General features: G+C 36.9%; 1 protein-coding gene across 2 annotated transcripts; it reads left to right on the forward strand.

Annotated features, from left to right (window-relative positions):
* Positions 1–5,216: 5,216 nt before the first annotated feature.
* On the forward strand, positions 5,217–12,742 carry KERA (keratocan). Of its 2 annotated transcripts, none has more exons than XM_040491251.1 (3): positions 5,217–5,453; positions 6,939–7,832; positions 11,783–12,742. In XM_040491251.1, the coding sequence occupies exons 2-3, from the start codon at positions 6,947–6,949 to the stop codon at positions 11,947–11,949; spliced, it is 1,053 nt and encodes a 350-aa protein (XP_040347185.1). In that variant the 5' UTR covers positions 5,217–5,453; positions 6,939–6,946; the 3' UTR covers positions 11,950–12,742. The 2 variants fall into 2 exon arrangements, with proteins under 2 accessions (XP_040347185.1, XP_040347186.1); XM_040491252.1 differs by lacking the exon at positions 5,217–5,453 and adding an exon at positions 5,490–5,664.
* Positions 12,743–25,081: the final 12,339 nt, after the last annotated feature.

Below are 25,081 nucleotides of genomic sequence, written 5' to 3' on the forward strand. Positions count from 1 at the left end.
ATCCCCTCAAGGCATGTTGTTGCAGAAGTTCAGACTGAAGGTGAAGGAAATGCTCAGAAGTTTTCAGAGAGCAAAGAAATGTCGCATTCTGAAAACTGAAAATTACAGGGGTGCTTGGGTGTCTCAGTTGGTTAAGCGTCTGACTTTGGCTCATGTCATGATTTTGCGGTTCACGGGTTCAAGCCCTGCATGGGGTTCAGTGCTGACAGCTGAGAGCCTGGAACCTGCTTCAGATTCTGTGTCTCCCTCTCTGTGTGCCCCTCCTCCTCTCACATTCTGTCTCTCTTCCTCTTAAGAGAGTGTGTGGTCCTGGGCTTCCTTCACTCATGTTAGACCCCACAGGCCCATAAAGCAAGGATTGTGTTATTTCCTAAATGTGCTTTAAAGGCAGTACCTTAGTAGTGACAGGGTGACTTTTGTGTTAGTTTTAATCTACACCTTAAGGCAAACTTAGTTAACTTTTGAAGAAACCTTATACTGAAGACTCATTTAGAAATGTTTTAATGCTTGTTGCACATAAATACCCGTTATATAAGATACAATTGAGCTGAACTTATTTTCATTGAACATAACACCTCTGTGTAGGTTGTAAAGGAGGATTACTATAGTCCCATTAACTGTGTGACAACTGAAATATGCTATTTAAAAAAACCTAAAAATTATCATCTGCCGAATTTGCTCAGGTTGTTTTGTAACCATGAGCAAAGAAGGTTGAAGGGAGAGCATATGGAGTTCCAAGGGAGGTATCTCTCAGGAGAAAGTGAACCTGGAATCTCTGATTTTCTTTATCAATTCTTTTACAATGCTTCACGTGCTTTAAAAATATTAATTCACTTAATTTTCACAAAAATCCTCTGAGAGGGTATTATCACTATTATTACTAATACATCATCACCATCGTCCTTATTTAACTGACGAGAAGACAAAGGTAAAAATAAATAATTGTTTAAAGTCTCACAGCTTGTAAATGGCAGAGATTTATTTAAACCCAAGCAAGTCTGGCTTTTAACTGGCACTCTGTGTTGCCCCTACTCAATGAGTGCAAAAAACTCCTCAAAATGGTTTTATAATTCTGAGACTTTAGAAAAACATTAGTGAAATAGTTGTATATGTATGTAGAATATGCTATATATAATTTTTATATATAGCAAATAAATGTAGTACGATGAAGGAATTAAAATAATTTTGCATGTTTTTACATACAAGAATATTTATATTGTACAATAATGTACACAGTAAATATTTATTTAATCAAACTTGGTGAGATGCATGCATTAGGGTTTATTGAAGGGAATCATGGCTACAGGTGGGGTTAAGAGGGGGGCAAAGCAAATGTGCTAAATCTTTATCTAATAATTGCTGTTCGAAATTGGCAGGTCAAACAAAAATCATCCAATCAAGAAAAGTAGGGTTACAGCTAAAAGAAATCCATAATAGAGCTGAACATATGGCCTCTTGGGATGGGGCTTACACTGGAGTAGTTAGGATCGGGATTTCTGTCTTATCAGTTTTGTAGTGGTTTTGACCATTTAAGAGTGTCATTACTATATGTTAAGCATATTATTTTGAAAACATTTTTATATTATAGATGTATATGTATGTGTTAGCTATATATTTTAGTTGGATACCTTTCATATTTTTAAATTATTTCAGAGTTCAGTGAAATAAGGCTAAAACTGATCTATTCAGATAAAATTATTTCTCTTAGCAGAAGTCCAATCCATTGTACATAAGCATAGCATCTGGGAGCACCTGATAGTCCAATCATTGCTGAAATTGATGTGTCAGACACACATACCAATAAATTTGAAATCCCACTAGAGTTTCATGTCTTTTATAGCCTTACGTATTGCTTTCTCTTTTAAAATGTCCATGGGGGAAAAAATTCAAATAAAAAAATAAAATGCCCATGGGGGACACCTGGATGGCTCAGTCATTTAAGCGCCCAGCTCTTGATTTGGGCTCAGGTCATTTCAATTGTCTAAGACAATTTCGCAAAACACCCTTCCTTTTCATAGGAAGCAGTAGAAGCAAGCAAATAGGAGACATTGAAATGTGCTAAAAGGATGAAAAGAGGTTAAAAGAACAAGGGCAATAAGAACACTTTAACCCCACCTCAAGTTTCTAGAAGGACATTCCTCAGGTAGGCTAGGCCAAGATGCCAGTATCATACTGTCTGCTGAAATTTCTGGGCCTCATTTCCCTCTTATGTAAAAGGAGCAAGTCTGGTGAGATGATTTGTAAGTTCTCCTTGAGCTGTAACTTTTTTCACTCTGAAATTTTCCCACATTTATCTGACATCATCACCTCCATTATCTTATTTGATTTTCAAACAACCCTTCGTAACAGGGCTGGTGCCTTATGGGTAGACAGGCTCATGATGGTTAAACAGCCTGTGCAAGCTCAAACAGCTAGTAAGTTGCAAAAGAAAAGGTCCACCTCACATTTTTTTTTTTTTACCTAAGATTGTCCACCATGTTTCTATTGACATAGCTACTCTAATCAAAAAACTCATAGCTATCAAAGTGACGCATGTGCCTTTTGTGTTTACCTGTCCATTTACTCATTCAGCAAATATATATATTAAACACGTACTATATCCAAAGCCCCATGGACTTTGAAAATATCAATCTGTCATTAGAGAGGAGACACCAAAGCTACATTATGACACCTAGGCTTCCTTTCTCCCTCTTGGCAGAATCAGATAAGACTGAGCAAAGTCTTTCATTAAGACTTATACCAGCTAGCATGACTCAGACATTCTCACCATTGCCTTAATTTAATTTATTGAACTTCCACTTAAGCAGTTCCAATGAAGACTTTAAGTCTCCATCCTCCAGGAATCAGTAATCAAATGAGGGTAGATTGGAATGCTATAGGAAAAATCAAGATGGCACCTCCTGTGCTTTTAGTCTGGAAGCAATGACACCAAAATTTGGTGAGCATTGTAGATGGTCATTTTTTTTTTTTTTTTTAAATTTTTTTTTCAACGTTTATTTATTTTTGGGACAGAGAGAGACAGAGCATGAACGGGGGAGGGGCAGAGAGAGAGGGAGACACAGAATCGGAAACAGGCTCCAGGCTCTGAGCCATCCGCCCAGAGCCCGACGCGGGGCTCGAACTCACGGACCGCGAGATCGCGACCTGGCTGAAGTCGGACGCTCAACCGACTGCGCCACCCAGGCGCCCCGTAGATGGTCATTTTTATTTATATCATGTCTCCCAGGGTCCTTAAAATGTGATTGTTTTCATATGCTCACAAAATGAGAAGGAAGAGTTAAGAATCATTTCCAGATTTCTGGTTTGGGACACTGAACAAGACGATAGAAGCACTCAAAAGTACAAAATGATAAGAGCAGTTAGAAGTAAAGGGAGACAGCGAATTTCATCTTAGATACAGGCCTTCGAGGTGTGCAATAGGAGAGTTCTAGAAAGCAGGCAAACACACACATAAAAGTGCACGTCTCTTCCAGAGGCTGGGTTGGAGATAGACTCAGTAGTCATCATAATAGAGGGCATGGTTAAAACTTCCCAATCCTACAGGAAATGTGTAGAGAGCAAGGAGGGCACAGAGCAGAGGACAGAGTCTCAAGCAGCTCTAAATGCTAGAAACACTTTTAAAAACCTGTTACAGGAAACAGAGAGCTTCAGGATATAAATGGAAAAAAATCACCAAGAAAGGGACAGGAAAACGGGGAGAGAATATCACAGAAACTAAGAGAAACATTTAATGAAAGGGGTGGGTCAGCTTTGTTAAAAGTCACAAGCCCAGTAAGCCAGGCACTAAAAAACTTCAATATATCAGTACAATGAAGATCACTGCTGATTTTTGTCAGAGCAAGTTTAGGGAAGCGGAAGGATTAGAAGCCATATTTTGGAGGGTGGATCATGGGTCCACTGGTAAACAGGAAATGAAGAGTGGAGGCAGCCAGGATGCCCCTGTAACTTTCCTACAATGAACTTGCAGCCATATTCGTGTAATAAAATTAAGAAATGACTCAAGTCATTTTGGCTAAAAGAGAAAATTAAGAAAGAAGAAAGAGTTGGAGAGGGCTGTGCAGATTTGAAGATCATCTGTTGTGTATATCCTGAGGGTTTAAGAAAAGAAGAGAGAGGAAAGTCAAACCGCAATAGGCAGAAGAGATCATTGTTTTGAGAAAGCAAATAACACTTGATTTTTTTTTCTCATGTGAAGGATGAGTGTACCTGGAAAGCTACAAGAGATCATGTCTGAATCAGATCTTAGTCTATAAAAGCCCATAAACTTAAATGAATTTCCCGGTTGAGAGTATAGGGCTAATACTAAAGAAAGGTTCACATTTCCATAAGCATTTATGAAAAGTAGGGCCAACACTGAGAGGTGGTCTAGTACTGCGGAGAGATGGCAGACCTCTAACTGACCTGCCAATGTTGAGAAGGGAGAAGGCAGGAGGTTCAGGAAAGGTCTTTTGGGTCCAGGACCCTCTCCTCTTCACTGTGCTCTATCAGTGCTGACCGAATCACATGAATTAAATTTCCTGACCCCAGAATAAGATAAATTTTGAAAAAACAGCATGTTTACAATCCATCACCAGAATAGTGTCTGAAAATTATTTTTATTTGTGCCTTTCTTCCAATGGCACAACAATCCTTTGTCTCAAATATAAGAGCTACAAGACATTATCTTAGATCTATGCGTTAAAGGGGAAAAAAAGCAGCGCAACAGAATGTCTTGTAATGGACTAAATACAAAACATCTGTTGTAATGAGAAAAAAAATCTCATTTTAATAATTACTTGGAATAAAGCTCCCAATGGGAAACAGAGACACAGAAATTATTTCTATAAAACAGAGCATAACACCACGTGTAGTGCCAACATAGGTAGAGCTTCTCAGATTTCATTTTTACATTTTTCAAATATATTTTCCTATCTTACCCTCAAACGCAATATATCTAACTAGAATTCCAACATCTGTTTCATATGAGAAATGCATAAAATATTTCCATAGAAACAGAGGACATCAGCATTTATTTCTTCGTATTCGTTTTGTTTTTTGGTTTGTTTTTTTTTTGTTTGTTTGTTTTTTTTTTGTTTGTTTTTGAAAGATTTTCTAGAGAAGAGCTGCTTTAAAATCTCTTTTGGTTATGTTTGGAATCAAAACTGCCTTCAGTCGCCTGCTAGCTAAACAGGTCTAGAGACCAGCACATTGTAACATCTCTGGTACGGTGAGTTCAGAGTGACAGTTGCCCTGAATTTTTGTTATAGGCTCCTGAGATTAAAGCCTGAATTTCCTGCGCTGAGCTGCCTAGGTACTGAGGTGCTGTTGTTGTTGGAGGGGTTAACTTTGGAGCCACTGGTGCATATATTCGAGGGAGGATTCATAAAAACACGAGAGTGGAGCCTGGGTAAATCCATTACTGCGAATGAGCGGTGGCCAATAGGAAGGGAAGAAGAAGATCCAAGAAGGCTGAGGTAAGCAATCTGAAGCCCTGTCAAAGTAGAAACAATAGATCAAAAGGTGTTCACAGTGACTGGTCAGAGTAGCTTTTATTTTTGCTCATAGGAGGCTTGATACACTAAAAATAAATTGTTTTAGTCATAGATTTTTCTCCCCCCTTAATTAAGTTTTAGCAAACTTCAGACCCAGACACAGGACTCCAACGGTATATTCCTGGACAGCAAGGTAAACTATTTTTGCACTTTTTAAAAACTTAAAGCTACGAATTCAAAGTTCTGGTTCATCAGAGGCAGGGTTATGGCTTAATAACTAAAGAAAATCCCTATTCTGAAGAAAAGAATGTTTTAATGTGTCTCTATTGGAAGATGACTAGAGCAGAATTCTGCAATCGTAAAAAAATGTGACAGCTTGTGGAACCAGCTCTGCACTTGCTACTTTCCTCAATTTAGTGGCACAATTGAAAGAGCAGCATTTCATAAGTGATGCTTATTTTATTTTTTCCTAAGGAATTAGCAAAATGTATGCTATTCTTATTACCAAGCGATTGAATTAAATGTACATTGGTCGGAATGCTACTGATAGATATATATAAATATATACTACTTTTCCTGTTAGAACAGTTTGTTGTACCCACAACCTTATTGATATCCAATGGGGAGGGCTTATATCTTTTGGATGGTCATATACCAATTAGTGTTAACCTTTTCTTTGATAGCAACCATCCTGAAAATATGGGCTCTATCTGAACCGAGACATATTGTCTGTTTTTTCTTATCAACCACAGTAATGCCATAGTTGAATATATGCCTCATTGTGATACAGAGTTTATAATCCAAACTCCCTGGCTGAACAACTTGAGTTCGTACTTCTAATATTAGAAGTCTTACCCCCGACCCCAATATACAACTTACCGGAGAAGTTGAGCAACAGAGCAAGAGATTAATCACACATTTTTTTTCATATCTTAGAACCTTCCTTGACAACAAACGGCTAAAATGTTCTTTGATCTCTCTATTTCTTTGGTTCAAGGGCCAAAGAGCCTGGGAAATCTCATCCAGATGTTCTATTCATTTAGGAGTAAAAGTAAAAGCATATGCTTACTTCTTAGAAACAACGCGGACTCTCAATCTGAGTTATTAAAAGATCATTTTTTGTACTCTTGTATTCAACTGCGGGTTTCAGTTAACTTTCTTGTATTAAATAGCTTGGAATGGAAAAGCACTTAGAGCTCCTGAAATTTGCTTTCCATTTCTCGGTTTTCATTGTGATTGGGTTAAAACTGGGAAGCTAAAAGTTACTGAGTTTCAGTGTTTGCAAAATGCTTTGCATATAGTGCCTACTCAATATATGTGTATTAATTGACATCTAGTGTATAAATTGTTCAAATGTGTTTACAGTTCCCCTAAAGAAGCAATATTTGCTGGGTTTTTTTTTGGAGCACACAGTTTTCTACAGGTTGAAAATATTCAAGTATCTAACAGTTGTGTCCCCCATCCTAGGTACTATAATGGCAACCACAATCTGTTTCGTCATCTGGGTATTATTCATAACAGATACTGTGTGGACTCGAAGTGTGAGACAGGTCTATGACGTAGGTGATCCAGAGGATTGGGCTATGCATGACTTTGACTGTCCCAGGGAATGTTTCTGTCCCCCTAGTTTCCCTACTGCTTTATACTGTGAAAATAGAGGTCTCAAAGAAATCCCTCCTATTCCTTCAAGGATCTGGTATCTTTATCTTGAGAACAACCTGATAGAAACCATTCCTGAGAAGCCATTCGAGAATGCCACCCAGCTGAGATGGATAAATCTAAACAAGAACAAAATAACCAACTATGGGATTGAAAAAGGAGCCCTGAGCCAACTAAAGAAGCTGCTTTTCTTATTTCTGGAAGATAATGAGCTAGAGGAGGTACCTTCCCCATTGCCAAGAAGTTTAGAACAATTACAGTTGGCTAGAAACAAGGTGTCCAGAATCCCTCAAGGGACCTTCAGCAATCTGGAGAACCTGACCCTTCTTGACTTGCAGCACAATAAACTACTAGACAATGCCTTTCAAAGAGACACCTTCAAGGGACTCAAGAACCTAATGCAGCTAAACATGGCCAAGAATGCTCTAAGGAATATGCCACCGAGATTACCAGCCAATACAATGCAACTGTTTTTGGACAACAATTCTATTGAAGGAATACCAGAAAATTATTTTAATGTGATTCCTAAAGTGGCATTCCTACGACTAAACCACAACAAATTGTCAGACGCAGGTCTCCCTTCTAGTGGTTTTGATGTATCCTCAATACTAGACCTTCAGCTATCTCACAATCAACTCACCAAGGTCCCTCGAATCAGTGCTCACCTGCAGCACCTTCACCTTGACCATAACAAAATTAAAAGTAAGTAATCATCAGGGTATGTCTTTGATTAAAATGCTCATGGTCATTAAACTTATTCTATATTTTCTTTCAGAATAGTAACTGTGTTGGGCTTCCCCCCCACCATCTGCCACCAATTAATATGCCCTCAGATTTTTTTTCAATCTTCAGTATTTTCGTTTTGTCTGTTCACACACAATCTTAATGGACAAGGAAGTTCTAATCTTCAATTTGTAAATTGAAAAGTGGACCTTAGTATTCTACAAAGGGTGATTACCCATTGGAGAAATTGAATGTATCTTCTTTTACTCCTGGGATAGTCCAATATTCCTGCCTCACTGGGTAGATTTATTTAGGAAAATGTACCAAGTACAAATGACCTCATGAATAGTAATAGAAGGAATATGATTTAAGAGGTATCAGAAAGGCACCTTGGTCCTAAAAACTACGGGTGCCTGAAACCACCTTAATTAAAGACTCTGCTTTAGATGACAGAGTTTCTCGAACTTTAGAGTGTACAGGTTTGTGGCTCCATGCCATGGTTCCTGATTGAGTAATTCAGGATGAGACTTGAGTGAGATTTCATTTCTAACAAGTTCCCAAATAGGGCTGAGCCTGCTGCTCTGCGGACCAAGCATTAGGAATTAGTGCTGCCATTTAACACCTTGTTCAGTAGAAACAGAAGCAAATGCTCCTGGAAGTTGGTGACTTCTCAGGACTCATGGCAATCGGCAAGGTAGAATGATTGCTCCTTTCCTGAAAATAGTTTCTGATAAGGGAGAGAGGGATGAGTGAGAGTGTCTTGGAGGCAGAGGTGTCACCCAGGAAACACATGGTTATAGAAAGAAGCTGGAGACACTAAATGCAAACCTGGCATCTGCACAATCACACTGAGACCAGTTTGACCTTGGTGCAGAAGTGTACAACGTCATGGGCATTGGAACCAGCCTGGCACCTGCCCATGCATCCTCAATCCTGGCACAAGCCCATTAGGAAGAGAATGTGAGGAGACTTCTCCTGAACAACCTTAGAAAATACGTTCCTAAAGTGTGAATCAGTCCATTTGTAGGAAAATAGAACAGATAATTGTCAGAAGGTTGTACCACTTGGTTATTATTCACTTGTTTCCTTTAAGCAAATAATCACACAAACATCCTATTTATAAGAATAGACTATTTTTCCACTGGGCACTGCTCGGTTATTCAAGTTTTTCTCTTCTTTTCTTTCTTTTTTTTCTTTTTGGGGTTCTTCTAACAGCATACTTGAGCATATAATCTAGGAATTAACAAAGGCTGCTGCCACATTTTTCCATGGCGATGCGACGCATTGTTTAATCCTGTAGTCAAAAGCAAAAGATGCAACATAAAAAAAGATACATTGCTGAATCTTTTTCACTGAACCGGATCGCACAACAGCCATATTGACCTAATATTTGCATTTTTTTTTCTAATGAAAGTTCTGTGCTTCTACAGGTGCATCCCTTAACTGGCAACAAAAGCCCCGTGGACATTGGATGTGGGAAGTGAATTTAAAGGGATTCCACATAGATCCCTGTTTGTGAATTAGGGATTCCCCTGAGAATTTGAAGACAAGGGTCTTTAGGAGTAAAATAGCAAAATACAACACACAGTTGTGCACACACTCCAGGAACTTTCATATTTACACAAAGTTATACCAAGAAGGGTAGGATTTTGTTCTCCATCCCCTGACATTTTTAAAAGTTTTACAATGTTTTCTCATATATTTTTATTCTTCAACTGTTCTCATACCTTAGCATGTATCAGGATCATCTGGGAGGCTTGTAAAATACAGCTTGATGTCCCCACCTTCACATTTTCTGACTTATTAGCTCTAAGATGGGGCCTAATAATTTAGTTCTCAAGAAATACTGATGCTGCTGGCCCAAGGACCACACTTTGAGAATGATAAATTAATCCTCACAAAAATCTTGTGTGGTAGCATTAAGACTTTCTAAAGAAGAAACTGAGGATCAACTAAGTGAGAATATTTGCTCAAGGACAAAGAATAAATATAATAGCCAGAACCTGAGCTCAGGACTCGTCAGTATACTATATACTACACAGTATAGTCCCAGCTCATTTGTCTTCAATTTCCAGATTAGAGGACTTTAGAAAAATGTCTACCAACGCAAGTAAGAATAATTTTAACAGCAACAACATCAACACAGAGAAATTGATTTATTTGTTTCTTAATGTAGATATCAGGTATGGTATTTCTATATTCCCAGAAAATAAGTGCAAAAGAAGAATTTCCTTGGCTAGAATTATTGGCTCACGATTATATCCATTATATCACACTGTGCTGTAATAACTGCTAAAGTACTTATTTCTTTTGGCTGCATAATCTACTCTAGTTGTTAATAAAGTGGTTTCCAAGAAACATACCTTTTATATGAAGAGTTCTTAGAATTTATGGTACAGTGACCTTTTCTTATGAGAAAGATGGAAATATTTATTTCTTCTGAACAATTTAAAGGACTTTAAATTTGGCAACAACTACTCAAATAAGTTACTTCTTCGTGTTCTCTGAGAAACACCATAATTAATTTACGAAAATATAACTACCTTTAGAACTCTTGTTTCTCACATTGCATTTATTCAGGCCTGCGTTGATTATGGGGCATAAGGGTAATAAGAAGGATAGGACATTAAAAGAGAAACAGCCAAGGGACCCTATGTAGTAGGAAAAGGACAAGGTAAGGACTCAGCTCTGGCATTTGCTTGCTAAAATACCTTGTGGGCAATACCTTAACTGTCTGAACCACTTATTCCTGCTATGCCCAGGTAGGGAGAATAATCATATTGCCTGATAAAGCCTCTGTGATGTTAAGGTGATAATGCATGTGAAAAACTAACTTTATATACACAAATGGCTATACAAATACGAGTCATTATTTTTTAGCAAGTTGAATTCACAAAATGACCTAAGATCGGAGTAAAGCAATCTCACGTGCGGCATAAGCTCAAAGGAAGGCCATTGCCAAAGTTAGGTGGGTCTCATCTTCTAAGGGAAAACCCTTTCCTCAAAATAGTTTCATATGAGACTTAAAAGCAGTATGCAGATTCATGATTGAAATCAGCTAATGCGCACGCTTGTCTGAATTTTGCTAATTTAACAGGACTTCTTTCCTGAATACTCTTAAATTTCAGTATGGTCATTGATGCCAAGGGCTCTGGTCCAAGGCAGGTGCATGATTTCTCACATCCTAACCATCTGAAAAGGCTCATGGGATGTTTGCTGGCTTGAATTCTTTGCAATTCAATTCTTGGCAAATGTATCCTTTCTAATTAAGTACACAAATATAAAGATCCAAAATTCTTTTCTGTAAGTATTACATATGTAAACTTAGGTTAAATGTACTTTTTAAAACTCATCATGCACTATTAATTGGAAATTTTGCATTTTAAGATAGTTTTTGAGCACTTTCCCTAATAATAGACTAATTTTTCCACCTATACATGCATCTGTCCATCCATCTACCTGTGCACCTATGTGTTCTTTCTATGAACCTTTGTCTCCACTTCGAATGCCCTAAATACTACCTGTCTTATTTTATAGTAGTCTAAGCATGTCTTATCTCACCTGGAAGCTTCAAAAACAAATGGTATATCTTATATGCTTTTATTTCCATCACATTTTAACAGTATGTCCTTTCTAGTGCTCTGCACAAAGTATAACTGAATATGGAATTATTTTGTGTGTGTATATATATATATATGCACTATATGTGTATATATATATATATATATATATATTGCACATTTTTATGGGCTACTTTTATAAAACAGATGTGTACAACCTCCAACCTACACAGAAATGGTTTGTATCTGGCACTTTGACAAATCAGGCCGCTAGGCCCTCTACAGGATTGTTGCATATGGCTTCTTGGTCTTCCCACCCCGGTCACTTCTGTTCAAGTTCATTCACACATGCCATCTTTGTCTCCACAGATGTGAACGTCTCTGTAATATGTCCTACCATACTGCCCGGAGAACAAGATTCCTTCGGTTATGGACCTCACCTTCGCTACCTCCGTCTTGATGGAAATGAAATCAAACCACCAATCCCAATGGATTTAATGACCTGCTTCAGGCTCCTTCAGGCTGTCATTATTTAAACACATCTTTAACAATCTAAAATTGGTTTCATGGGCTAATATTTCTGAAATGAAATTTGGTCACTATGCATAACTTTAAGACAAAAGTCACATTCCAGTGGTGCTGTCTTGCCACCATTTTTGTTTGTGAAGCTTATGTTTTCTGTTCAAAGACGCTTTCACCAATGATATGTAGCATGGTTAGCTTTTCTTCAATTAATATAACAGACACAGAGTTAAGATAGTTTGTCAACTTATCAACTCAAAGTTGGTTCTTTTTTGTCTCTTTCACAGCTTACTCATATCAAATAATGCAATTGTACTGTTATGCAATATAAAAGCCGTATTTGTGTGCATGTTCAAAATTGTGTATGCAGATACTATATTGATCGTAGGAACACAGTAATCTAACAGGAGGTAAGGAGATCTGTAAAAAACTGAAACAATGAGATATTTTTTCATCATAATTAATTGCAGATTGCTACCTAGTATTTGTAGGTATAAGTTTGGTATTTAGCTCAAGAATGGATATAAAATGTATTAAATACTTATTGTAGTCATTTAATACCAAATAACAGAGCAACATCAATTTTCAGTTCACTACTATTTTTTATAGCTGCTGTTCTTAGATATAGTACAGTGTATTCTCTCTATTAAACCAAGTACTAAGTTTTATATTTCTTATAACACATTTCTGAAAGAATCTTAGTGTTTTAACATTTGAAATCCACTTGAATTGCAAATTGTTTAGCTCTTATATTTGCTAGTGGTTTTGGATTTTTTAAATAAAAACAGTGAATGCTTTCTAACAAAATGGTACCAAAATATTTATTTCAAGGGCATTATTTACAAGTTTTATTAAGAACATATTTTAATAAAAAGTGTTTAAGTAACAATAATTTCCATTTTTCTACCATGAATATATGCAAATATATTCCCCCTAATTTTGTTTTTCCTTTCCTTCTTGAAAACATAAGAAAAAAATTATACTCAAATCACTTAACATAATACACCTACTTCTCATGAGTTAAAAAGGAATAACCCAGGATATCATTAAGTAATAAAGTATCATTTACATTAGACTACTAGTTTCATAAAGCATATCTTTAAATAATAAATATTCCATAGAGATTCATACATGACTTTAGATATTTTCCAAACAATATTCTGAAGTATTCTATATAATTTTGTGTATTTCCCTACAAAAATGATCATATACATTTGTGAAACATCAGATCAAGGAAAATCTAACATGCTATTTCAAGGTTTCTCAGAAACTTAAAATGTCATTCTATAAGGTGAATTCTCAAGAAAAGAGCATAACACACACAAAACTTATATGGGGTTGGGAGGGAAGAACCAATTAACTTACTTTGAACAGAGTTTTTAAAATGCTGGCTAAAGGAGAGAAATGAAATTAATTGACATTAGGAATAATTTTTTAAAACTTCAAAGCACATAAAGAAAGTTATGAAATTTATGTCATGAAAATACAAGTAATGAGATATCATTAGGCTGGTGAAAAAGAATATATTGAAAGAAATCTAAGAACTTTAAATACTTGAAAACTTGCCATGGAAAAAGGGGCTAAAATTCCAGGAGCTCCAAAATGAAGAGTAGAACATATGGGTGAAATGTATATGGAGCTATATTTTAGCTCTAGCTAAGGAAGAATTTTCAAACAGTTGTTCAGAGTCATCCAACAATAAAAGCAACTTTTCTTGAGATGGAGTTACCCACCACTGGAACTGTTCAAACTGAGAATGAGTAATGGTTCAAGACAAAGGCTATAAAAGGAATTCCTGATCTGGAAGCAAGGTTGTAATATGTTCCTCTATGACCTTTCAACTCTAAGAATTCCCTTTTTCCTCCCTTCCTTCTTGCCTCCCTTCCCCCCCTTCTTCTCTCCCTCCCTCCCTCCCTCTCTCCCTGCCTCCTTTCTTCTTCCTTCCTTCATTCCTTCTTCCCCATCTTTTTTATTCTTTATTTATCTCAGATAATATGTATTGAGTACTACACACACACACACACACACACACACACACACACCCGACTATCCTACACACTGGGAATGTAATAGTTTATACTATAGTGGATAGTTCATCAATTAGGTGAATAAATCACAAAAATATATAAAATGTTATCTGTGATAAATGCTATTAACAGAAAGCCACATGGTACAAAGGAATTATTAATACTGATTTGATGTAAAGATTCTTTAAACAAGTAATGATTAAGGAAACATATAAAGAAAGAATGAGAAGTATTCAATGCTGGTGGGAAAAAAGAATATTTCAGGCAGAACATAGACACTGTAGTTTCCAGGAATAATTTAGAAGTTACCTGAAGTGATTTAAGTCAGAAGGAATTATGTTCATTGAAGATTAGTATCATGTAGTGGTAAAGAATATTAACATCGAAGCTAAAATTACTGAATTCAAACCCCAGCTTTCCTGTTAAGTGGTCCTCGTCAGACTCTAAATTCTCTGTACCTCAGGCTCTCCTCCTTTATGAAATGGGGACAAATAATAGTACCTCCTTTATTCAATTAGAATTAAATGAGTTAGAACATGTAAAGTGTCTCTTCTGAACAGATGGTAAGTGCTAAATAAATGTTTACTATTATTGTATGCAATATATATCTACATAAACATATACATACATATATACGCAAGCTTTTTTCTGTAGTGCGTAAAACCATTTGGAGGGGATTAAGACCAGATAGGAGTAGATCAGTTAGGATTTCAGTCTTACAGCACAAATTTGAAAAGTGGAGGTAGCTTAGAATATAAAGACACTGATGGTGTGGGCAGAAAAGGACAGACATGCACAAATGTGAGAGAATTAGGAGGTAAAACTGTCAGGATTTGGTGGTTGATTGGATAGATAAGAGAGAGAGAGAGGAAGTGCTAAGGTTTCTGCTTGCAAACTGAATACATGGCGGTGCATTTTCTAAGAGGAACATGCTTAGAAGATCATGGGTTTGATTTTAATGCAGTTAGTTTGGGGGCACCTGGGTAGCTCAGTCAGTTAAGCATCTGACTTCGGCTCAGGTCATGATTTCACAGTGAGTTTGAGCCCCATGTCGGGCTCCGTGCTGACAGCTCAGAGCCTGGAGCCTGCTTCAGATTCTGTGTTTTCCTCTCTCTCTCTGCCCACCCCCTCCCCCCGCACTCTGTCTCTCCCTCTCAAAAGTAAATAAACTGTTAAATTAAATAAATAAATGCAATTTGTTTGAAATTCTTTTGATTCATCCAAGAGATGTCATGTAAGCTGTCGAATGAGAACTAAGGTTAAAACAAGGGGTCTGGACAGATGCATAAATATCTAGGTGAAATTTTCTAGATTTTGTTTACCGTTCCAAAAATTTTAGAATTCTGAATTAAATATTCATATGCTCATGAACGAAGACTGAGAGAATGAAGGCATAATTCCAAATATTTACCACTGAAGCTATGAGGAATAAGATGAGCTTTCTATCAGAAATACTTAAAAATATATATGTATAAAGTTACTATGAAGTCTCAGAAATTTACAAATGGTCTGCTGCTCTCTTCATGTATACACTGTGATCACTACCAAAAATTTTTAAAAACCAAGAAGAGACTAGGAGATGAGCTGAAGCCATTTTTGAAGTCATGGGATCCTCATAAATGCTCCATTTCTCATTTTATTGCCCTAAATTAAACAAAAGCGAATGGAACAAAACAATTTTATCTATGACCTCACCATGCAAATATGATGAACTTCTTTTATAAGCAGGTAAAAAAGAGAAAAAAAAAAGTGTCCAAGGATTGGGAGCAGTATATTTGCAAATTAAATGTTAAAAAAAATGGGTTGTTGGTGGTAAGAACCCTGTAATAGATCAGGTTTTTTTTGCTTTCTTTAAATTCTCTTTAAAAAAGAAGAACAAAACCAAAAGCAAAACAAAAGAGAACTGCATGGTGGAAGACAATTCCCAGGCGACCTCTTTGATAAAGCTGGGGTCAAAGAATACGATGAATCCCCACTTCCCAAAATGATTGAATGTAGATGTATGTGTGTGCTGATAAATAGACAGCTGGATAGAGAGATAGAGATATTTAAAATTTAAAGTGTTCCAGAAACCATGCATTGGCCAGGAGGAGTGTAAATTTTATTGGTTAAAGTTAGCATTATAGGTCATACATGAAGAACGAATTTTTTTCAAAGTTAACCACAATAGACTGGTAGGGAGTATTTACCTGTCAGAGAGTGACAAAGAGTATTCACTGAGTCCAAAAGAAGGCAAAACATAAAAAAAAAAAAAGACAAGTGGAAAGTATATAATAAAATAGTGCATTTGAATCCACATTGGTAATTACATGGTACAGTGGTTAAGGACTCGTGCTTTAGAGAGAAAAGATCAAGTTTAAAATCCAACTTGTGGCATTGACTTTGCCAATTCCTTGATCTTTGGCAAGTGTCTGAACATTTCTAAGGATTGGATCCTCACTTTCAAAATAGGGAACGATATCAACTATCTTACCCAGTTGCTGTGAGAGTAAGAGAAAGAACAGATGTGTAGTTCTTATCATCTGACATGTGGAAAGTGGCCAATAACCGGTAGGTTGGAATGTTATTATTAGTGGGGAGTCTGGTGCACACAATTGCACATGTTTTCTCCAGACGGTTTTGCAAATAAGGAACTGAGAAAAATGGATGGCAAAATTGATCCAAGTTAGTGTAAGTTTTAGAGCCATGGAAGTCTAAGTGGTCAAGTGGTAGTGATGGACAGGGTCTATGAACCAGACTAACATTGGACAGCAAAAGAAATGAAATCAGGAGGGGGTGGATCAATTGAGGAAAAAAGACTGAAGACTCCATGGAAGGAAGTAAACTTGAGAGGAGTCACAATGTACATAATCTGGAAAGAAAAGAATGATCTGAGCCTAGGGGGCTACAGGTTAAAAATGCCCAAAATTGCAAAAGAGCCTAATGCTGAGAAATGAGAAGATTCTCTGGGTGTGGGAAGGGATTGCCGGAACATAGAAGTGAATGTCAGCAGGGTCAAAGAGGAAAAGGGTCTATGGCATTGTAAGAATTTCAGATGCAAGGGCTTATCGTTTATTTTAGCACCCTGGAGAGAATTCACATCAAATTGCAAAATAATTAAATGATACATATCCTTTAAGTGTCTTGTTAGTATCACGTCACTGTTGAATGGCAGACCCAGGATTCAAACCCAGGTAGTCTATTTTCAGAGCTCCTGCTTGAAAATATGTCATACCACCTCTCATGATGAAATGTGCCTTTATAGTTAAAAACAATTAACAAAATTATTCTAGAATAATACATATATACCCATAGCAATTGTTAAAATACTACTTTAAAAACTACTGTGCCTTATGGAATGATATTTTTCACAATATCTGAAGTATTGCATATATTAAAGATAATTTAAGATTTAGAAAAACAGGGAAATGTTTTATTTACCAAAAACTGTAGAAAATTTCTGTCCTTATGCATCTGAGACGTATCTCTGAAACTCCTTGCTCAGAATATTTCTGTACAAGGAAAAGAAGGAAAATGATATATATAAGCATAGTATAGAATTTAAAACTGTTGGGAAAATATAGCACATCATTTGCAAAATCACACAATTATTATCTTGAAGTTTGAATTTGTTGTTCTACCTTTGGAAAAATATCGCTTTCTTTGTGACATTCAGCTGAATAAACAAAATTCAAGTGTAGAAAGAGACTCATTGTCTGAGTTCTTATAGGTTTCTGAAAACAAGTTAAAATTGTCCTGGAAAAAGATCAGAACAGTCAAATGACTAGCAGGAATGGCTTTTACAAAACCCATCTGAAAAACTACCCATAGTGTACGTTATGGTGCCAGGGTTGATTTCCAACAGGGCAAGAGCCCTGCCACATATTCCATTTGCTGGCTTCCTGCTTGTGTTAAAAGTGACAAAACAAAGCTGTTGGTTAGTGGGAATAGAGACAAAGCTGTTGGTTAGTGGGAGTATAGACTGGGAACACTATCCAGGTTGAGAAGTAGAAAGATCGCCTTCAGAGAGATGGAATATTTCCCACATATGATTAGCAAACTTAGATCATATACACAGGGGCAGAAAGTGTTTTGTATGACTTAATAGTTACTGATGTATTAAAATCGAGGATGGGGGTCGCCTGGGTGTCTCAGTCAGTTAAGCGTCCGACTTCAGCTCAGGTCATGATCTCACAGTTTGTTAGTTCGGGTCCCGCATCGGGCTCTGTGCTGACAGCTCAGAGCCTACAGCCTGCTTCAGATTCTCTCTTCTTCTCTCTCTGCCCCTCTCTCACTCTCTCTCTCTCTCTCTCAAAAATGAATTTAAAAAAACATTTAAAAAGTTAAAAAAAAATAAAATCGAGGATGGTAATATATAGTTGTAAGAGCACTGAGGATGTAAAATAAAGATACACATAAATTTGAATCCTAGATCTGCTAAGGGAAACTGAGAAAACTACTCAAATTCTTTGATCCTTGATTTTTTTATTATATTAGGCAGAGAATAGTATGTACTTTACATGATAGTCCTCTGAGGATAGGAAATAGTGTATGTAGGATGCCTGGGACACACTTGGTGCTCAGTAAGTAAAATCTTATGATGATTGTTGGTATTATTACTATTTGAGGTTCTTGAACAAAGATGTGTTAAAGAAGTTTTAGGCAGCAATTTATCTAGAAGGAATATGTGATAAAGTAAAAATAGTAAAATGTCAATGATGGAGTTTTGGGGCTTGGCATATAGGTATTCTTTCCATTTTATTTTATTTAATTTTTAAAAGTCTAGAGGCAGAAAAGGGAGTTGATAACTAATTCTTTTTTAAAAATGATTTTTTTTAACTTATTGCGAGAGAGAGAGAGAGAGAACATATGTATGTGGGAGAAGCAGAGAGAGGAGAGAGAGAGAGAGAGAGAGAGAGAGAGAGAGAGAGAGAGAGAAATTCCAAGCCGCTCAGTACTGTCAGCATGGGGCCTGATGCAGGACTGGATTCCACAGACCACAAGACCATGACCTGAGCCAAAATCAAGAGTAAGATGCTTAACCAACTGAGCCACCTGGACACCCCAATAATTCATTCTTTTTTACTCATAATATCCTAATGACTTATAGTGGCTCTGAAATACTAGTGATAATAATAAACCTATTTAAAATCTCTGAAGGCAAATTTCCCTATTTTGATGGAGAGGTCCAGGATTCACCAATAACATTTTATTCTCTTTTTGGGCACCCCGAAGGATAAAACTTCCCCATCCCCCTGAAAGAAAGCAGAGAATTCATGAGATAATTTCTGGCCCCAGTGCAATGAGTGAAAACGATATGTATCACTTCCAGGCCAAAGGATTTCACTGGTGAGGTGCAACTTTCTTTTTCTATCCCACTAATGTGAGAAGGAAAAAAGCCCCTGTGTTCCAGGTTCTAGATGGTAGTGGGTTTGCACTCTGTCAGCAATACGTGTAGCTGTCTGGGGGGGGGGGGCGGTAAGATGGGGCAGAGATGGCCTCTTAACTGGTCCAAGGACTGGTACAGGGAGAGAAAGTAACTTCTCTCTTGGTATTAAGCCAATGAAATCTGTGCTCTTTGCTATGACAACATAACAGTCTAACCTTAATTCATTCACATTTGCATGTCTTTTCAGTGATATAAACTGATGAAGTCCAAGAAAACAGTGTTACACAATCTATATAATATTTGCGATTTAATTTGTAATTTCTATCTAAATGATACATAAGCTTGTTAAAAGTCAAACAGCTAAGAAAAACTTCCAATGAAAACAATGATTTCCTGCCTCACCCTTCCCACTCTGGTCCAATTCTTTAGACACAACACTTTTTATATTTACTGGTTTTATTTTTCTTAGAGTTATCAGAGTATTGTTAATGACATGATTTTATCCTTCTTGCTTTAGTAAATTTAAGCAACCTATACTAACCCTGTTATAGATGATCATTCGGCATACTCATATCTACTTACCCCCTTCTTCCTATATATTGGTAGCTATCTTATTAGTTAGATTTCTTAACTTAGGTAATAAACTTGAATACAAAACTTACACTTCTATTTTCCAGTGCCAACAACTCTAGGAGACTATTTCAACTTTTCTCCATGTGAGATGAAACTATTAACATCCTAACCGTTCCTTTTACTTTACCATCATCTCCTGTCAGCTACACCTTTATTTTCATGTCAAAGTTGTACACTTGTAAATAATAAGTATGTTTTCTGTGCATGCTTATAAACTGACTCTAAACAAGTTTTTTAAAAAGACAATTTAGAGTATAATGAGTATATATACAATTTGTCTTTTTCTGAGTTGCAGTAAGAGACAGGCTTCTCCTTTTCTGTATCTATCCCTTAGCAAATATTGAACTTACCGCATCACTAGTCTATTTCTGAATCACTAGTCTATACACGTTCATCTTGTTTCTGCTATCATCCAAAGAGATGGTGAAACGTGCCATGAGAAGTTGACTTCCTCTTCAATTTCTTTGCTGTAATGGATTGAGCCCTTTTTAGAACTCTGCATAACAATTTCCTTTTTTTTTTTTTAATGTTTATGTATTTTTGAGAGAGAGAGGGGGAGACAGAGTGTGACAGGGGAAAGACAGAGAGAAAGAGAGAGAAACAGAATCCGGAGCAGGCTCCAGGCTCTGAGTTGTCAGCACAGAGCCAGACACGGGGCTCAAACTCACAGACCTTGAGATCATGACCTGAGCCGAAGTTGGTCACTTAACCAACTGAGCCACTAGGTGCCCCGGCATAATGATTTCAATGAGATTTTGAGAAGAATGTGAGACAGATATGCTTCAGTGGCGTCTTCTCTGTCCGCTGCTACCCCATTAAAGATTCAGTGTCATGTAGTTGTTTGAAACTTTCCCCTTGAAATATGTGTGCGAGTCCAGGGATGGGGTAAATGGTAGATGCAGGATGGAGAACTGTGTGTTAAAGTATCAAGAAGTGGGGAGCCACAAACCAAACCACAGTGAGATATCACTTCACACCTATCAGAATGGCTAAAATCAAAAACACAAGACACAATAAGTGTTGTCAAGAATGTGGAGGAAAAAGGAACCCTCATGCATTATTGGTGGGAATGCAAACCGGTGTAGCCACTGTGGAAAACAGTATGGAGGTTTCTCAAAAATTAAAAATAGAATTACCATATGACCCAGTAATTCCACTGTTGGATATTCCCCTAAAGCATATAAAAACACTAATTTGAAAATATATATGCACCCCTATGTTTATTACAGCACCATTTACAGTAGCCAAATTATGGAAGTGGCCTAAGGATCCTTAAATAGAGGAATGGATAATGAAGATGTGGAGTACAAATGCCATGGAATATTATTCAGCCATAAAAAGAATGAAACCTTGCCACTTGCAACAACATGGATGGATCTAGAGAGTATCGTGCAAAGTGCAAGAAGTCAGTCAGAGAAAGACAAATACCGGATGATTGCACTCGTATGCAGAATTCAAGAAACACAACAAAGAAAAATTGAGACAAACCAAAACACCAACTCTGAACTGTAGAGAACAAACTCAAGTTCACCAGAGGGGAGGTGGGTGGGGGGATGGGGGAAACAGGCAAAGGGGATGAAGAGTGCACTCATTTTAACGCGCACTAAGTAATCTACAGCATTGTTGAATCACTGCATCATATACCTGAAACTAACAAAACACTGTATGTTAACTCTACTGAAATTGAAAGAAGAAGAAGTGCAGAACGAATGGAAAAGATGCATGGAGTAGGGTGTCGTAAAGAAGCTACAAGTAGGAAGGAAAGGGAATTACACACGGACTCCGAGGGCTCTTGACTCAGGTGGCTAAATCGAAATGACCGTTGGCTCCATTTTGGCCTGCAGATGGAGAGGTGGGTACGCATTTTACTATAGGAGGTCAGACCCCGGAAGTGACTATTGTTTATGCTTTTAGTGAAATCACATCGCTCCTTTGGTCTATAGAAGACCAACAAGCTTTGTTTTCTCAAGGTTCTAGAGGCTAGACATCCAAGATCAAGGTATTGACAGGTTTGGTTTCTCCTGAGGTCTCTGTCTTTGGCTTGCAGAGGGCGGCTTTCTCTCTCTCTTCACATGGTTTTTCTCGGTGCACACAAAACCCTGGTGTTAGTGTATTCAAAATTCCTCTTCTTGTAAGTCAGATTGGGTAAGGACTCACTCTAAGAAACTTATTCTGATTTAGTTGCCTCTTTAAAGACCTTATCTCCAAATGCAGTCCACTCTGAGCTTCAACATATAAAGTTTGGGGGACACAATTCTGTGACAATAATCATCTGAAAATGTAATCTTTTCCTTTTCCTTAACTGTTTTAAGTATTTTATTTAGTAACTGGGAAAGGTACACAATAATAGATTGTGTGAGTGTCTTTTCCTCATTTTGTCAGACTAGCCATTACTATCCACCTTTACACACAACTACATTTGCCTGGGTGTTTTAGTGCTTAGAGGAAAGTCTGATTGCATTAGTCACTGTAGTTAGAAGACTGATCTAATTGGTTGTTTTAAAATGTTTAAATGCAAGGTAGCCCAGAAAAAGGAAAACACACAAATCAGTATTAGATTCAATCCTAGTTATCAGCCCTACAAAATACATAAAACTTTAAATGTAAACCTAAATAATTTGTGATAGAAACAGGACTAATTAGTGAAGTGTTGTCTAAAGCCAGTTCATTTCATTTGTTCGAAATGAAAGTTTCTACTCTTAAAATCTAAGCAAATAAACTTTACAAAGAATGAATGCTCAGTATAAATTCTCAGCAATTCTAAATGGCCAAGATAGTTCAACAATCTCTAAGTTAGTTGACAGAATCTTTTGGTCCTAAGTCATAATTCCAAATGTTTGGGGAAAGATGTCAACAGAATAAAATGAGAATTGCCACATCAAATCTTCTGTGTTTATAAAAGAAACAGCTGTGACTAGGGAGCCTGAGGGCAATGAATTAATATTCAAAGTTATCCTTCTAAAATGGAGTTATGAATTTGAACATGTTCACAAGAAAACAAAATAAGCTGACATCCATTTGAATGATCTTTACAGATGTGAAATAAATATATACCAATCTGCTTTGCAATTAAATCCACATAATTAGTTCAGGGATTTCATGCCAAAAGTATGTTGTAATTCTACTAAATTTAAATTGTGCACAGTGGTAAATGAGAATAAATATTCCAAAATGATAGCTAATTTAGCATGTCCACACACACACATGCATCCCCCCCCCCCCCACACACAGAATCAAACTCATGCAAATCTGGAAATAATTATATCATCTCTTTACTGGCAAACCTAAAGGAAAAGTTCACAAGGAAACCAGTTTTACATTTAATATCTCATATTTCATGCACATAAGGAAAAATAAATGATGGCCAAAAAAAAAAAGGTTTATATGTATCTCTTGTCGCAGTCAAAAGATAACTTGTTCTATGAACATATTGTAAAGACATCCAAATGTTCTTTATCTTCTTTCCTAAATGATAAGTATTTTAATTCCAGATGGTACATATTACACAATGTCATCCATCAAAAGTTGTGTGATTCCAGGCACATAAAACTCTTGCACAAAAGCACTGCTCTGTAGTTCCCTTCTTTTTTGGTTGTTGCTTTTTCTTTCTCCGCTCCTTGTCTTTTTTTTTTTTTTTTCTTTTTGCAAGGGGCAATGGTATTAATTTCTGGTAATGTGATATCTAGCAGTATCTTTGTAAAGTAACAAAGATTCGGACATCACTAATATTATTTTCTAAGTAGAATGTTAGCCCTCACTCACCATTCTTTTAACGTTTATCAGACTATGCACTTCTTCCAGGAAAGTGTGAAATGCAGCACAGCATCATAACTAAAAGGTTTTTTGAAAAGTCAGCATGCCAAGGATAGCAAAGTGCCAAGTCAGTCTAATTTGAGTAGAAGACAATGTGTCAAAATTGTTATGCTATTTCTATGGGAGATTTTTTTTTTTTTAAATCAGGAACTAGAGGTTCAAATCCTGCCCAAGCCTTAGGTCCTAGTAGGATCAGCCTGGAAACAATCAGCCCACTATCTAAGAGAGAATAATCTAGCTGCTGAAGTTATGGCTGAGATGAAGAAGAAAAATACCCTTAAAGAAAAAAAAAATGACTTCTGAATCATCAAAAGTAAGTTGCTAGATATATATTGATAACATTATAAACATACAGTATTTAATATATATTGAACAGTAAATATTAGGAGTTTCAATTATGTAAACAGATGAGTAAACTTAATGGTTTATGAAAAATCAAAGATGTTATTTCTCAGTCTGGGAAGCAGAGAAAAGAGTTTGCAGAATCAACGAAGGCAAAAGAAGTTCATTCTGCTTCCACTTCTGATGTATGTGCTTCATTCAGCCACAGAGAACATGCTTTCACATCCTGTATGGCTGGTGTCGCGTAAATAACAGACTGTATTTGTCAGTCACACCACTGAGTTCTTGCAGGAGTTCAAGCAACTGCAAAATACCTAGACTTTCATTTTCTCGTCCATTAAATGAGACTGGTAAGAGTTGCTATAGCAGTCGGTTCTGCCACTGCCGAATCCTATTTTCTATTTCCCAATTTTCCATAGAGACGGGAAGGGCTAAACACTTCCTAGGTTCCCCGCTGTCCTCATTTCCGTTTTTCCTAAAGCAGTTTCTGAGACAAGGATTTGGGTATAAATACCAGGTGGAAGTCAACCGAGGAAAAAAATGGAAGGGCAGTGAAGTAAGAGAGCCCATAAAGGATGTGTTCATGAACAATGACCATGGTGGGCAAGCGGGGATCAAACACTATGGGGGCTCTGGGAGACTTTCAGAAGACCTCTTGGAATGATCCAAGTGAGGGGTGAAAGGGTTGGGGCTTTTATATAACTACTCCTGTTCTTATCAACTCATTGTTTGATCTCCATAACATAGGTACCTGAACATGACTGCATCATTAAGAATTGTGGAGATGCATGTATAGTTTGAAAAATGTCGTGTTAAAAATATGTGTTTGTGCAGTATTACTACTTTGTCTTGGTGGTAGAAACTGTACAATTTGGTAAAAAAAAATAAATAACCTGAGTTCTATACCATCCTGCCTTTTCATTCGCTGATAACAAAACAGAATAGTCTTTCTGACTGGGCCTT

The sequence above is a fragment of the Herpailurus yagouaroundi genome, unplaced genomic scaffold, assembly GCF_014898765.1.
Source record: "Herpailurus yagouaroundi ecotype Mexico unplaced genomic scaffold, PumYag 182, whole genome shotgun sequence".
NCBI lineage: Eukaryota > Metazoa > Chordata > Mammalia > Carnivora > Felidae > Herpailurus > Herpailurus yagouaroundi.

Coding starts and splice junctions, on each gene's coding strand:
- KERA (XM_040491251.1), top strand. CDS start 6,947: ATGGCAACCACAATCTGTTTCGTCATCTGGGTATTATTCATAACAGAT. Junction 7,833..11,782: donor TGACCATAACAAAATTAAAA/GTAAGTAATCAT, acceptor TTGTCTCCACAG/ATGTGAACGTCTCTGTAATA.